This window comes from Stenella coeruleoalba (assembly GCF_951394435.1).
Source record: "Stenella coeruleoalba genome assembly, chromosome: 20".
Classification (NCBI taxonomy): Eukaryota; Metazoa; Chordata; class Mammalia; order Artiodactyla; family Delphinidae; genus Stenella; species Stenella coeruleoalba.
In genome coordinates, this window is record NC_137166.1 from 47,363,861 (window position 1) to 47,377,909 (window position 14,049).

The 14,049-nt window shown below is 57.7% G+C and overlaps 3 protein-coding genes across 6 annotated transcripts in view; all 3 read right to left on the minus strand.

Moving 5' to 3' along the window:
* Positions 1 to 1,618, minus strand: part of MEGF8 (multiple EGF like domains 8) — a gene marked incomplete at its 3' end in the record, with an annotated part of 41,618 nt that extends 40,000 nt beyond the window's left edge. For all 3 annotated transcript variants that reach the window (XM_079906721.1, XM_079906722.1, XM_079906720.1), the window contains exon 1: positions 730 to 1,618. In XM_079906721.1, coding sequence (XP_079762847.1) covers positions 730 to 916 — 187 coding nt within the window. In that variant the 5' untranslated portion in view covers positions 917 to 1,618. The remainder of the gene's footprint in view (positions 1 to 729) is intronic.
* Positions 1,619 to 2,587: 969 nt separating this feature from the next.
* On the minus strand, positions 2,588 to 10,451 carry TMEM145 (transmembrane protein 145). The gene is given in 16 exon segments (XM_079908248.1): positions 2,588 to 2,885; positions 2,970 to 3,007; positions 3,010 to 3,565; positions 5,611 to 5,731; positions 6,604 to 6,776; positions 7,526 to 7,619; positions 7,766 to 7,844; positions 7,933 to 8,013; positions 8,341 to 8,409; positions 8,523 to 8,594; positions 8,701 to 8,785; positions 8,886 to 8,987; positions 9,080 to 9,166; positions 9,249 to 9,326; positions 9,443 to 9,517; positions 10,283 to 10,451. Coding segments are annotated over 16 exon segments (2,082 nt in total). The 5' UTR covers positions 10,406 to 10,451; the 3' UTR covers positions 2,588 to 2,636.
* A 1,934-nt stretch (positions 10,452 to 12,385) lies between these two features.
* On the minus strand, positions 12,386 to 14,024 carry PRR19 (proline rich 19). 2 transcript variants are annotated; one of them, XM_079906533.1, is made up of 4 exons: positions 13,794 to 14,024; positions 13,369 to 13,632; positions 13,008 to 13,131; positions 12,386 to 12,921 (listed from the first exon to the last, which is right to left on the minus strand). In XM_079906533.1, exons 2-4 carry the CDS (start codon positions 13,624 to 13,626, stop codon positions 12,449 to 12,451), a joined length of 855 nt encoding a protein of 284 aa, XP_079762659.1. In that variant the 5' UTR covers positions 13,627 to 13,632; positions 13,794 to 14,024; the 3' UTR covers positions 12,386 to 12,448. The 2 variants fall into 2 exon arrangements, with proteins under 2 accessions (XP_079762659.1, XP_079762658.1); XM_079906532.1 differs by having other exon boundaries at positions 13,008 to 13,632.
* Between the last annotated feature and the right edge of the window lie 25 nt (positions 14,025 to 14,049).

Sequence of the window (14,049 nt, forward strand, 5' to 3'; positions counted from 1 at the left end):
CTCTGCTCTCTCCCACCCAACAGGTCAGGCACCTCCTCTGGGCTCCCCAGGCCCGTGGGGTTCCTCTATCACAGCCCCTACCACTCTGGACTGGACTGTCTGTTAACATGTTTGCCTCCCCCACTGGATTCCAAGCCCCAAGTCATCGGGGATTGCTGGGGCTGTGGAGGTCTCTGCTATGTCCCAGAGGCAAAGACAATGTCTGGCACATGAATGACTGAAAAAAATGCTTTTGTTGAAGTACTTTAAAAAGGACAACACTAATAACCCTAAGACCATTTACTGGGCATTTATTATGTGCCAGGCACAGTAAATACCTGTTCTCACTTAAGTCCAACAGCCCTATGAGGGGAGTGCTATCACTATCATAGCCTGAGGGGAGGGAAAGCCGAACCTCAGAGGAAGGAAGCCACCTGCCCAAATTCACAAAGCTGGTAAGAAGTGGAACCCAAATGTGAAGCCAGGTGGTTGGGCTCAGAGCCTGAGTTTCTAACAGTTACTCAGAACACCCCTCACTGATGCTTCTGGCTTGTAATTGTCCATCTGCGTCCGGGTGCAACTCCCCCATCAGACTTCAAGGCCTTCCAAGGCAAGGCCTAGGCTGGCTGCATTTTAGAGCAAAGGGCCTGCACCAGAACCGGTTCTGGGAACATGGTGAGTGGATGCAAGACTGCACAAATGAATGAATTAGCACACCAGCCAGTGTGTGACCCACACGGCCCCACTCACCCTCGATGAGCCACTCGCAATTGCCATTGACGCTGTAGTTGCCCGCACCATCTGTCACGAAGCCTGGCGCCTCCCGCAGCACTTGCCGCTGTCCCTTGCAGTCCCCTGCCCGGGCCCCAGGGGACAGTGGCCACAGCACGGAAAAAGATAGAGCCAGCGCCGCAGCCAGAGCCCGGCCCAGGGCCATCGCTGCCTCCAGCACTGACCCTTACAGAGGGACGGGTCCTAAAGACCCGGAGAAGCCCCTCCACCCGGTTTGAAGTCCTGCAAACGCGACCTCTATAGATGGGACATGGCCTTGTAGAGCAGGGAAGTCCAGGAGTCGCTGTCCCCGCGAAGGGAACCGCCGCTGTTGGTGGGCTCTGGAAACCGAGGGGTGGGCCCTTATAGACCCATGGAAAAACCTGTAAATGGGGTCGTTACGTACGGGGCAGACCCCTAGGGGCCACGGGAGTCCCTTATAGACATGGGCCCCCATACGCTGGCTGACCCCATAAACGGGCCGCTGCAGGCCGAAATGGACCTTACAGACCACTGGGTCCCCAGTGGGCGAAGGGCTCTACAGCTCGGCGGGGGCCTACATAGAGTGCGGGCCTGGCCTGGCCCGGAAGGTCCTCCGGGAGAGACGCCCCTCCAGCCAGGGGCGGGGCGCGAGGGGTGCCCAGGGCAGAGTCAGTCGTCAGGGGCTCAGGCCTGGACACCACAGACGAACTCCCTTGCTCACCCACCCGCGCCTCCCTTCCGATCCGGAAGAGCCAGATGAGAAAGATGAAGGGACGCTCGGGCCAGAGCGGCCCCGGGAAGACCCGCTTGGAGGGCGAGAGGCTGGGGGCCGAGTGGCCGCGATGGGAGGGACTACGGAAAGGAGGCGAGAGTTGCGGAGACGCAGGTCAGAGCGGCCCTGGGAGGACTGCGAAGCACCCAATCCCACCCCTCCACAGAGGGAGACTTCCGGAAACTTCCCCGCCCATTTGTTCCTAAACGCATGCGCAGCAGTGACCTCCTTGGCTAGTGAAGTGAGAATCACACATGCGCAGTGCTAAAATCGTAACCCGAACTCCCGGCGCAGGTGGCTGAGCGAACCGTCGGCCACTGGAGGGCGCCTCTACCTCTAACTGGGGAAGAGAAGGTAAAAATAAAGAAGCCGTACAATAAGAGGACTCTGCTAGATGATGATTCATATTTTCAGGGCTCCCAGATTCTGGGTCAACAAAAGGTCAGGTTATGCAGGCCCCTCCCAAGATACCATTTCACAGTTGGGCGCACTGTGGTCCCGAGCCTGGAACGGTTCTTGCTCAGCCCCGTCTCTGAGCACTGTCAAGATGTAGAAGAGCCCATCTTAAAGATAAAAACTCAACGAATCCTCTTTATTTTGGCAAGAAGGGGAAAAGTCTTTCTGCCAAGGACCTGAGGGAGGGCCTTCGGGATGGAGATAGGGTGAACAGAGTACGGGTGCTAGGTCACAGAGATCCCAAGGGAAGGTATGAGTCGAGACTAGCTTCACAACATCCGTCCCGGGAGCGGTGGCTCGGGGTCGCGGAGTCCTGGAGAGTCACAGGCAGGGTCCCGGCGATCGTCACTGGTTTTCCGGGGTCCGGCGGGGTCAGAGGTCTCGGAGGGGGCCAGGGGGCCGGAGGTCACGGAACAGCGGGAGCCCAGAATCCGGTGCCGCTCGGGGCAGGGGCTGAGGGAGGGGACGGGGAGAGCGGCTCCCGCGGGACCGTTTGGCACAAGAGTCGGGGGAAGGGGTCGGGAGCGGGACACTACGCACCCCTACCTGGGCGCGCGGGGTGGGGAGGTTTGGGAAGGCCGGGGTTGGCAGAGCCCTGGGGCCGGGATAGAGCGGGGATCCGGAGCCCGGCCGGGGCCCGGCGCGCGGCCCATGGGGCAGGCGCGGGCAGGGGTACTCAGACCGGGGGTGCGGTGCCCCCGGCCGTGTGCATGCTGAAGTATTCGGTGAAGCCGGTGTGCGGCGCCGCTGTCTGGGGCACGAGCGGCTGGTAGGGTGGCGTCGGGCCATCCCAGCTCGGGTCGGCCGCCTTGGGGAACCGAGAGGAAGGGGGCGGGGAGGCCGTGCCCCGCTCGGCCATGGTCACCACGCGGCCCCTCGGGGCCACCGCCGCCGCCACCGCTGTCTCCTCCACCTGCTTCCCGGCCTGGGAGGGGGGTCAGGGTCAGAGGCCGTCCAGGACCCACGGGGGGCAGATGCGGCCCCGAAGGCCCGTCCCTCTTCCCCCGATGATCCCCCCTCCCGAGGTGTGGGCGCAGGTGTCAGTCAGGGGCGCCTGGACAGTGGGGCCAGGTACTCAAGGGGCGGCGTCGGGGTGCGCCGGTCGAACTCCGGCGGCGGCCGGGGAGGCGGGGGAGAACCGCGGAAGGCCGCCGGTGGCGGGGGCACCGCGCGGGGTGTCCGAGGGGGCGTACGCAACAGCGCCAGGACCCAGTCTGGCAAGGTGGGCGCGGGCGCCGGGGGATGGTCGCGGCGCGGCGTTGGGGCGCTGGGGGTGCGAAAGGCAGGGGGTGGGCTCAGGCGCCTGGACGTGGAGGGCGGTGGAGGGGCCGGGAGCGGGGTCAAGTACTCCAGGGGCGGCGCCAGCAGCTCCTCCGGCGCCGGGGCCGCGGGGCTTACGCAGGAGGTGGGCGGGGGGATGGAGAAGAGCTCCGTGAAGTTGGGCACCGAGTCGCTGATGAACGTCACGTTCCCGTAGACGTGTTCCGGGAAGGCCTTGTCTGCGGATTGGCTTCCTCCGGGGCCTGGGGCTCCGGCCGAGGCGATCTGCGACGTGCGCACGTGGTACGGGAAGTTCTTGTTGGCCGCCGAAGGGCGTGTCATGATCTGGGGCGAAGGGCAGGCGCAGGTTGGAGAAGGACTGTCCAGGCCTCAGGCTGCCTCCATAAACATGAGGCCCTGAGGATTCCCCTTCACCTGACATCCCCGCTTCCCCGAAACCCTTCAACTGGCTTAGGCGCCTCCTCTGAGCTCTCGCAGTACCCTGGCCTCTAACCTTTCCCATCCATCACAACTCTTACTACTCTGCCGATGCTTCCTCCATCAGAGCCCTGATCAGCCAGTTATCACTTTAAGCGTCAGCATCCTACTCTGTCTAGTATGATAGCTACTAGTTATATGTGGCTATTTAAATTTAAATTAATCAAAATTAAACTGAAACTTTCATTTCTCAGTCACACTAGCCACATTTAAGTGCTCAATAGCCACATGTAGTTAGTAGCTATTGTGTGGGACAGCACAGATTGTAGAATATTTTCATAAACACAGGGAGTTCAACTGGACAGCAACTGACAGACTCCAGAATGTTAGCTCCATGAGGGCAGGTACTTGACTGTTCTCTTCCCTGCTGAATCCCCAATACCTTTAGAACAGTGCCTGACACATACAAGCTCTCAAGAAATACTGGTTGAATGCGGAGATGTCTCCTGAATTAGCTGGCAGGCCATGAGGACAGGGACCGGGTGTGACCCTAGCACTGCAACACGGGAGCCCAGCACAGTCCCTCTAAGGTAGTTGCTGAATAAGTGAACAAGGAGCTGAAACCGAAGAACAGCAGAGTGCCAGAGGTGGAGCTGTGCTGAGCTAACACGAGCATTTTTAGGAAGGAAACTGGTTGAAGGTTAAGTATAACAGAAAGGGCACCCCACCTCCCAGCCCCACAGCTCACTGAGTGTGGGATCTGGGACACATTGATTAAACTCCCAGAGCCTCACTGCAGAAAAGGGGTTACAGTGCCTACTTGGAAAGATGAAGAGAGGGTGGAAATGAAAACCACTGGTGCAGAGCCTGGCACATGGTGGGTTCTCAGCATTTCTCCTCTCTCTGTCTCTTTGTGACTTCCTGGAACAGAGCCTCAAGAGGGACTGTCCCGGGAAAGTGAGTCTGTACCTAAGGTTCTAGGGTAGAACATGCGGGACCTGGCCCCCTCCATCAGTGGCCCAGTATATTCCCTGCAAAGAATACATGGTGGACCCCTTGAGTCAGGAGCCGGGGTCTTCAGCAATGCCTATTTCCCTGTGTGGTTCCTTCTTATGCCAGATCTTGTGGTCTGCTGGAGAAGGATTGGGTTCAAAGTCCCCCTGCCCTCCACCACCAAAGGCCATGGAGCCTGGCAGGTCACCTCCCTTCTCTGGGCTTTAGTTTCCCCTCTCTGTATAGTGGGTTCAGTGATGGTTATCCATCCTGTCTGGGGTTGCTCTGCCATTTAAACAAGAGGACGAAATAAATGCACGTGAGTGTTCCCAACATGAAACAGAGGCTGGTTTGAGACAGGTGTCCATTGAATGGTGGATGGATGGATGGATGGATGGATGGATGGATGGATGGATAGATGGATAGAAGAACTGTCAGCCAGAAGGCCAGATAGGATGTAAACCAAGGCAAAGAAGAGGTTTGGTGCTCAAACCCTCTGCTGCCATTCAGATTTAGGCCCCCTGAAGCCCCAGCCTGACCCACCCCAGTTGCTTCTTCCTGTGATAGAGCAGCAGAGATGGAAGAATGGGGGGGGGGAGGAGAGACCAAGGGGCTTAGGGAAGGCAGTGGGGATACAGAAGGGAAGAGTGAGAGTCTAGGGACACAGGGTCAGGATGGAAATGGGGAGGGGGGCAAAGAAAGAGGGTGGGGTTGGGGGAAGAGGCCAGGACACAAAAGTGGGAGAGAGGAATAGAAGAGGGTGGACTCTGGGGGATACAGTGGAATAGCCTGCCAGACCCAGCAGGCTCTCAGTAAGTGTCTATTGAATGACTAAAGGGATGAAGTGAAGGAAATGGATCAAGAGCTCAGAACAGAAGGTTCAGGCAGCTCAGGCGTGGAGAGCCTCATGCATCCTCCACCCATGGGTTTCCCATCCCCAACTGGATGCCCAGCCTCACCAGGAACACGCCGTGGGCATACAAATGGATCCCCAGCTGGATGCCATTGACAATCTTCTCCCGGGCCCACTTGGGGATCCCAAAGTTGGCGATCAGGGCCATGACCGGAACTGCAAAGAACCTGAAGGGGAGGTATTGGGTCTGTAGAGTCACTGGCCCTGCCTTCCACCCCACCCCATGGCCCCAAATACCCTGCTATGCACACACATAGGTCCCAAGTGGGTCCCAAACTGGAGGGAAGCCAGTGTGACCTTCAGAAGCCAGAGGTTAAAAGGAGACAGGAATCCCACTGGCATGGGAAATTTGGGTGGGGGGAGCAAGGAGTAGGTTGAATTTAACTCAGTTCTATCCCACCCCAATCCTGGCACCTGATAGGAAATCTATAGATGTTTGATGAATGAATTAACATATGATAAAAACAATTAAAGACTTACTGCATGCCAGACCTGTTTCTAAGCATTTCACATATATACGCTCATCTAACTCTCACAGTGACTCTATAAGGCAGGTACAACTTCCATCCCCATTAAACAGATGAGGAAACCGAGGCAGAGAGAACTTAATTGACTTGTATAAGGTCACACAGTTTACAAGCTTTAGAACTGGGTCTAAACCCAGGCAATCTGGCTTAGAATCCATCTACTTTACTGCTGTGTTATGTTGAATAAAAAATATCACAACTAGCTTTTATTGGACATTTACTATGTGCCGGACTCGAAGCCCTCATCTGTTGCCCTATGCAGACTCAAGATAACCCTTTGCAGGAGATACCCCTGACAACCTTTCTTTATGGGCAAGTAACCTGAGGCACTCTTTTTTTCACTATGGGAAAGTAATTATTTCCAGGTTACAAAGTGAGTAAGTGGCAGACTCTGGTGACAGCTGCCTAACTTGAAAGCCCGTCTGCCTCCAAGAGGAGGGTTTGAGCTGGGAAGAGCCATTTCTGAGAAGCCAGGGAAGGCAGGGACAGGTTGGGGCCCCAGCACGTCTCACCAGAGGGTGTAGGCAGCAAAGAAGGGCAGATAAAAGGGCTGCTTCTCTGGGAAGTGGCGCAAGGAGATGAGCACGGCATAGCAGAACCACACGTAAGCTGCCACCTGTAGCCCGATGAGCCCGTAGCCCGCTGGCGACTCATACGTGTACAGTACCTGGCCCGGGTCAAAGAACTGGACCCAAGGGAGAAGGCTGGTCATAGCCCTGGCCTCCAACCCTCCACACAGGGACCCCAGACCCCACCCTCAGGTACCCAAGGGGCAGAGGTACTTGGTCGGGAGAGAAGCAGCAGGAGAATGAGAGAGAGAGATGAAAGCATATAGAAGTAGAGAGAGAGGGCGAAAAGATAGAGAATATATCTGCTACCATGGGCCCAACACAGGGGGCTAAACAGCACCACGTGTAAGCTTTTCCATTTGCATCAACTTGATGAAATAGGTCTTATTTTCACCCCACTTCACTGAAGGGGAAACTGAAGCTAAGCAGGAAGACTTTCGGCCAAAGTCAAGGTGATATAAAGCCTTAGAGAAGTCCCCTGGGGTAGGTAAGATCCTCCTAATTTTACAGAAGAGGAAACAGGCCCAGAGAGGGGGGCCATCAGCCAAGGTTAGCCAGCTGGGAAGTGGGAGAACCAGAGCGGAATCCAGGTCTGTGTGACTCCCGAACTTAATCACGACACTGAGCATTAAATGTGACAGACAGTGAGAGACAGAGGGAGGAGGAAGAGAGCTACGCAGAGATGGTGAAGAGGGGAGGAATGCACTTAGACAGATGGGAAGGCAGAAAACCACAGAGTGGGAGAGAGAGAGCCAGGAAGAGCGCGATGTGGGGAAGGGCTAGCAGACAAGTGGAAGAGGCCACCAAAAGCTTTGAAGGGCGAGGAGGATGGGGCAGAGCCTGAGCAGTGGCAGGCAGGACTCACCTTGGCCTCATAGATGAGCAGCACCACGTGGGTGAGGGTGTACAGGGTCATGTAGACAGACAACTTCACCGAGCCCGAGTGGCTGATGCGGCCCCTGGCGGCAGGCCGTGAGGGGGGACAGCAGGGGTGGGGGCCGTCAAGAGAGGAGGGGGCAGCCACCCCCCCAGCCCAATCTCTGCCCTGCTCCCTAGCCCAGCCACCACCCCCCGACAGTGGTCCCTCCCGCCCCAGCCTGGGCACCGTGTCACCGTGAATCCCTTCCCCAGAAGGATGAGCATCAGCAGGAAGATGAGGAAGCTGGAGGAGAAGAGCAGCTTGGCTGGTAGGAGGGAGGAGAGGGCAGCTCAGACACAGGGCTCAAATTGCAGAGGAGCCCCGGCACCCTCCCGGGTCCACTTCATTCTCACCCAAGATCTTCAGACTCTCATTGCTAATGCCATCAGTGGCATATTGGCCCCAGTAGATGCAGAAGAACAGGAGGCTCAGGACTGAGGGGAGGATGGGCAGAGAGAGGAAAGGACAGAAAGCAGCTTTAGGGCATCACTGTTCCCTAACACTATGATCCAGATGACCAAAACCCTTTCTTCACCCCCATCAGGATTCTAGACCCTTTATTCTCACTGACCTCCTAGGAAACTCTGGAGTCCAGGCCCCAGACCCCTCCTCCCTCTGACCCAGGAGTCCAGGCCCCCAGCCCCTCCTCTCCCAGGGCCCAGGAGTCCAGGTCCCCAGCCCCTCCTTGCTTAGGCCCAGGTATGTGAGCCCTAAGGCCCTCCTCCCACAGAACTCAAACGATACAATACTCTAAACCTCACCCTCCACTCCTGCTGCAGCCATGAACATTTTATAAGTCGTGTGGAGCAACTGACGACCTTTCAGCAAATCTGGAAGGAGGGTAGGGGAAGGCTGTACACAGCAGGAAGGGAGAGCAGCTCATCTCCTCCAACCTGGTTTCCCCTCCCCCATCTCTCCCCCACACCCCATGTGCTGGACTCACATCCAAAGTAACAGGAGAGGAAGAAGATGAGGATGAAGACGAGAAGGAAAGTCATATCTGTCTCCAGGATCCCTGCCAATTTGGTGGAAGGAGGAAACCATGCAGTCAGGATGGGTGTGCCTCAACAGGCTCCCAGCTCTGGGCTCCCACAAAAGGTCCTGGATCCCCATATGCTCACCAAACTCATCGGCAGAGAAATGCCGTGTCCAGAAAGACTTGCCATTGGTGAGGACCATCTCATACTCCAGCTGCAGCCCATCTCCCTGTGGGGAGTGTGGAGGCCTAAGGGGGGCCCTGGGCAGGGAGGGGGTCGGCAGGAAGGCAAGGAGAAGGCAGGCCCCAGTGGCCGGCCCAGCCCCTTACCCCACACTTGCTGAGTGCAATGTACCACCACCTTTCACGCACTGAGCGGAAGCTGCGGCCGCTAGAGCAGCTCAGGTAGCGTATTCCCTCCTCTGACACCACCTGGGGAGGAGCAAGAAGGCTGAAGCCTGCCTGTGCCTCCCCCTGGCCCTTGACCTCCAGCACCTGCCCATTCCCCCAGACTGGGCCCATACCTGACAGCCTGACCAGGCATACTGGGTGGTGAGGTTGATGACCTGGTTGTTCTCTGGCCTGATCACTGACTCCTTGGCCAGGCAGTCCTAGGGGAGGCAGGGTCATGGTCACTCCTTGGCTAGCTTCGACCTTATCCCTCCTCCCCTACACCCTCCTCACAGACTTCACCTTGTCCCCTGCCTTGTACACGGCTGGCCACTGGGATGGGTCGTCGAAATAGAGGAGGATGTTCTGACAGCACTTGGCCTGCAGACCCAAAGAGTCGGGGGGTTGGGGGAGCATAGGGAGCTGGGGTAACCCTTGCCTTGGGAAGCCAAGGGAGCATCCAGCCTTAGCATGGTGAGTGCTTGGGGAAGGCTCACCTCAGGGTATCGGAAACGGAAGTCCAGTCGGCCGTAATCCGAGAGGAAGCAAAATCTCGTCAGGAACACCCAGTCCTGGAAAAGGGGCCCACTCAGACCCTCTTCTGAGTCCCTTGAGAACTCTCGACTCCACAGACACCCCCTCAACTTTTCTTCCCTACCCTGGAATACCTGGTTTCCCAAGAAGCATAAGGGGACCAAGTCACCTCCAAAATTCTTCTGTGATCCTTTCACCTTGGTTCCAGGATTCCTCCTTCAGATGCCCCCACCCCCGTTTCTTCACCTCCTTTCAAACACTTCTCCCATTTGCCAGGTGCCTGAGAAAGACCCTGGAGGGCCAGATCCCCATCCTGGGGATTTTGCATCAGGGATACCGTCCCTTGGGATACCGTCCCACTGGCTTTCCTCTAATTATCCACACACGCCCTCACGGTGGTCCCAGAGACCATCAGTTGCTGGGGAGTATTCCAAACGGCCCTCTCCTAGTCCTGAACAGGAGTGTGAACTCAGGCTCAATGCGCAGTGAAAGTGCTGTCCCTTCAGCACCACCTCGGCGTCCCCCACCCCCACCCCAAACTCCGACTCTCCCAACCCGGCCCCCCTCCTCGCCCAACTCTGACCTCAATGTCCCCGAGTCTCCTCTCGACCCAATGGCCCCCCCTCAGCCTCAACCCAGACCCAGTCCCGCACTGTGCCTGCCCACCTCCCACCCCACCCCCCGCGCAGCACTCAGAGACCGCCCGGGAGAGGCGGCAGGGGGCGGGGCGGGACCTGCCCCCTCCCTTCCCTCTCGTCCCTCGGGGGCCCGGCGGGTGGCAGGGGAGGGCCCGGCGCGCTCACCTCCTTGGAGCTGAGGTTGCCCCTCACATACTTGGCCCGGGCGCGGGGGGGCAGTGGCAGCAGCAGGAGTAGCAGCGGCGGCAGCAGCAGGCGGCGCAGAGCGGGCGCGCGCGGGGGCTCCATTCCACCCGCTCCGGCCCCGGCTCGGGCTCCGCTCCGGCTCCCACTCCGGCCCGGCGACGGCGGCGAGAGCGCGCGGGCCGGCTGGCGCGCGCCCCCGATTAAAGGGGCCGCCGGGAGCCGCGTTCCCTGCCCCCTCCTCCAGGATGACCCGGCCTGGACCCTTCCCAATCCCCGTGGGAGGGGACGCCCCTTTCCCGTCCTCTCCACGCCTCCGCAGCCTCAGTCCTCCCCTCTGGGAATCTCCTTGGTACCTCCAGCTCCCCGTGTCCTAAAGTGAACTCACATTCCCCCAAGCCAAGTATCCTCCTCCAGACTGCCATCTCAGGATGGCCCACAACCCCCAGGCCCCAGCTCTGTCCTGACCTCCCCCCAGTTTAGTCCCCAAACTGCTCTTTGACTGCCCAGCCCCGCCCCCATAACAGCCATCACCATCTGTGACCACCACAAATTCCATGCACTCTGTGAAGTGCCTACAGAGACACAGAGGCACAGAGTAGGCAAACCACTTGTTCTGGGTCACACAGCTCCGAGGTGGCAGAGAGCCTTCAGCCACAACCACTACACCCTGCTGCCTGACCCTGCCCTGTCACTGCTTACCAGGGTCTGAAACCAGCTGCTGTGAGGCAGAAGAGGTGGTATTGTGAGAAACCCACAAGCAAACTCTGAAATCAATTGCTTGGGCTCAAATCCCAGCATTGCCACTTCCTCCCCATAAAACCTCAGCCAAGTCACAGCTGCGTGACCTCCCAGTCCAGTCCCCTACACCCTGGTACTGACTTTATGGTTTCCCTGTGGGCAATAGGGAGCCCTGGAAAAGCTTTACAGAGTACAGTCCAAGCCCCTCAGCTTCATTTTCCTGATCAGATTCCAACACATTTCCAGCTTCATCCCTCCCCCTCCACTGCAGAAAATCTGCTGCTCCTCAAAATATCATTTTAAAAAACTTTCTAAGTCAGGAGGCCAAGCAGGAAACGTAAATGTGTGAAATGCTTTCAAAGGAGAGTGTGGACCCCACAAAAAAGGAGCCTCTGCTACTTGGCTTCAGCCAGTTGTTAACAGGAGGGATAGTAGGTCTGCTGCCAGGTTTCTTTCCTTCCTCCTTCCCTCCCTCTCCTCGCCTCTCTCCCTCCCTCCCTCCTTCCCTCCTTCCTTCCTTCTCTCCTTCCTTTCTCCTTCCTTTCTTTCTCTCTTTTCTTTCTTTCTTTTTTTATTTTGAGAGAGAAGCCAGAATTTTTTTTTTTCTTCAAATCAAGCACACTGGTTTGTAACAGTACATAACTGATTCTAAAATGTTAAATATACTGTAGCCCAAAGAAAAAAGTCTGTCGCCATATCCAGGCCTCATGTGCCATTCCTGCCCAGATCCTGCACACACACTGTTCCTGTGCCCACCAGACCAGAAGCCTCTCATAGGCAGAGCCCAGACGTGACTCACTCTAGATCCCAGCATGACCTAGGGATATAGGGTGAATGAAAATGGTCCCACATCCCTTATTTGCCCTCCACCAGGCCTTGCACGTGCTGTTCCACAGAAGAGCATTTCTAGATTGCCTGAAATATTCTTTTCCTTCTCTACTAGCAAGTTTCTACCAAACTTAAAAAATACAAGGGTCTTATATCAACTCCCTCATCAGCAGGGCAGTCATGACTCCCTCCTTGGACTCCCTCAGCCCCTGCACCTTTCTCTCTCCCAGATGCAACCACTAGGGCTGAAACTGTCTGTGTTCACCACTGTACTGGGAGTCCCCTGGGGACACAGCCTCAGTCTCACTCACTCTGGAGCCCCAGCATTATCAGAGCTCAGAGTTGAACACATAGTTGGCCTCAGTGGGTGGATGTGTTAGACTGACTGAAGGCCCCTGGGCCTTAGGAAGGCGACAAGTGACAGTACCTTCCCCTCCACCCTGGACCCAGAACTCAGAGCTAGGAAAAGCTGCTCTCCTGGGCCAGCCACTCACTAAAAACCAAGAGGATCATGAGGAAGGTACTTTATTGAAGTGATCGGAGTATGGGATTCCTTCCCCCAACCCAGCCTCAGCCTGCTCAGTACAGCCTCATGGGTGGAAAGCACCAGGCCTCTGGGCTGCTCCGGGCCACCACCCAGGAGAGGCTGGGCAGTGGGGCAGGGGGGCTGGGGCTCCAGTCCAGGGCAGAGGTTCGGGACAACAAGGGTGATGGTGGCTGAGGCAGGGGTTGTGGCGGGCCAATCCCCCAGGGCCGGGGAGGGGGAGGTGTGTCTACCAGCCAGATGCTTTTCAGCAGATCAAAGGCTGTTGGGGGGCCGCAGGCCGCCCCAGATGGCGAAGGCAACGAGGACAATGCGGGTGGCCAGGGACCTTTAGGTGGTGCCAGGTTCACCGGGTACTCAGTAGGAGTGCCGGAGGTGTGAGGCACGGCGAAGGTGAGCTCCTTTGTCCCCTCTCGCCTCCTCTGCCTCCCCTCCCCTGGGGCCTCCTCAGGGCTGTTGATCCAGGAGGATGTCATCCTTTGTCTCTCAGGGCCCCTAGGCTTGGTCCCTGGCACAGAGGAAAGAAGCATGGGGCACAGCTGAGATAGAGCAGACAAAAGAAAAGGAAGCTCAGGGGGCAGGAGGTGAGCTCACCTGGCAAGTGTGGCTGGCAGCCCCGGAGCACCAGACTAAGGTCAGGCACACAGCCATGGCAGGCCTGTAAGGTGCCCACGATGGCATCCCTGGCCTCTTGTACTAGGTTCCTCCTGGGGAAGGCCTGTGGCAGAATCAGCTGGCATTGCAGCTCCCCCAGCAGCTGCCCCAAGCCAGGGAGCTGGGGGGGACTGGGTGGGCCTGGGCCCGAGGCTCCAGGCACTTGGTTTTCCTTGCCCCTTGACGGTGGGGCTGGTTCTTGGGCCCTGCCTGGGCTTGGGGAGGACTTGGTGGGGAGTACAGGGGTGCCTGACTCTAGGGACCCACTGCTAAGCAGCCGTGCCACGTCCAGAGATTTCACCTCGTGGCTGAAGAGACCCCGGTGCTCCCGGCTCAGGCGCCCCTGGGTTATGACCACGAGCTTGGGGGCAGCAGGCGCCACAGAATTCCGGAGAACCACATGTGGATCCCGACTGGCCACGGCAGGATCCTGATGGGCCAATGACCGGCGACTGCCCACCAGGGCCTCGTTACGCTCCCGCCTGGTCTTCCGACGGCGGACACGACCAGGTTTCTCAGGCTGCTGGAAAGGCTTGAGGGCTGGCCCCCTGGGGTCCATGGTGCCCTGGAAGATAAAAGACAGGGTGGTTGGGCTTCGCTGGTGGCGCAGTGGTTAAGAATCCGCCTGCCAATGCAGGGGACACGGGTTCGAGCCCTGGTGCGGGAAGATCCCACATGCCGTGGAGCAACTAAGCCCGTGTGCCACAACTACTGAAGCCCGCGCACCTAGAGCCCGTGCTCCGCAAGGAGAGAAGCCACCGCAATGAGAAGCCTGTGCACCGTAACCAAGAGTAGCCCCCGCTCGCCACAACTAGAGAAAGCCCGCACGTAGCAAAGAAGACCCAACGCAGACAAAAATAAATAAATAAATAAAATGTAAAAAAAAAAAAAAAAAGACAGGGTGGTCATCAGCATGCAGATAACTCAAAGACCTAGAAGTGAGTAGTGAGAAGAGATGGTTTGGGGTGCGCTGGGAGTACTA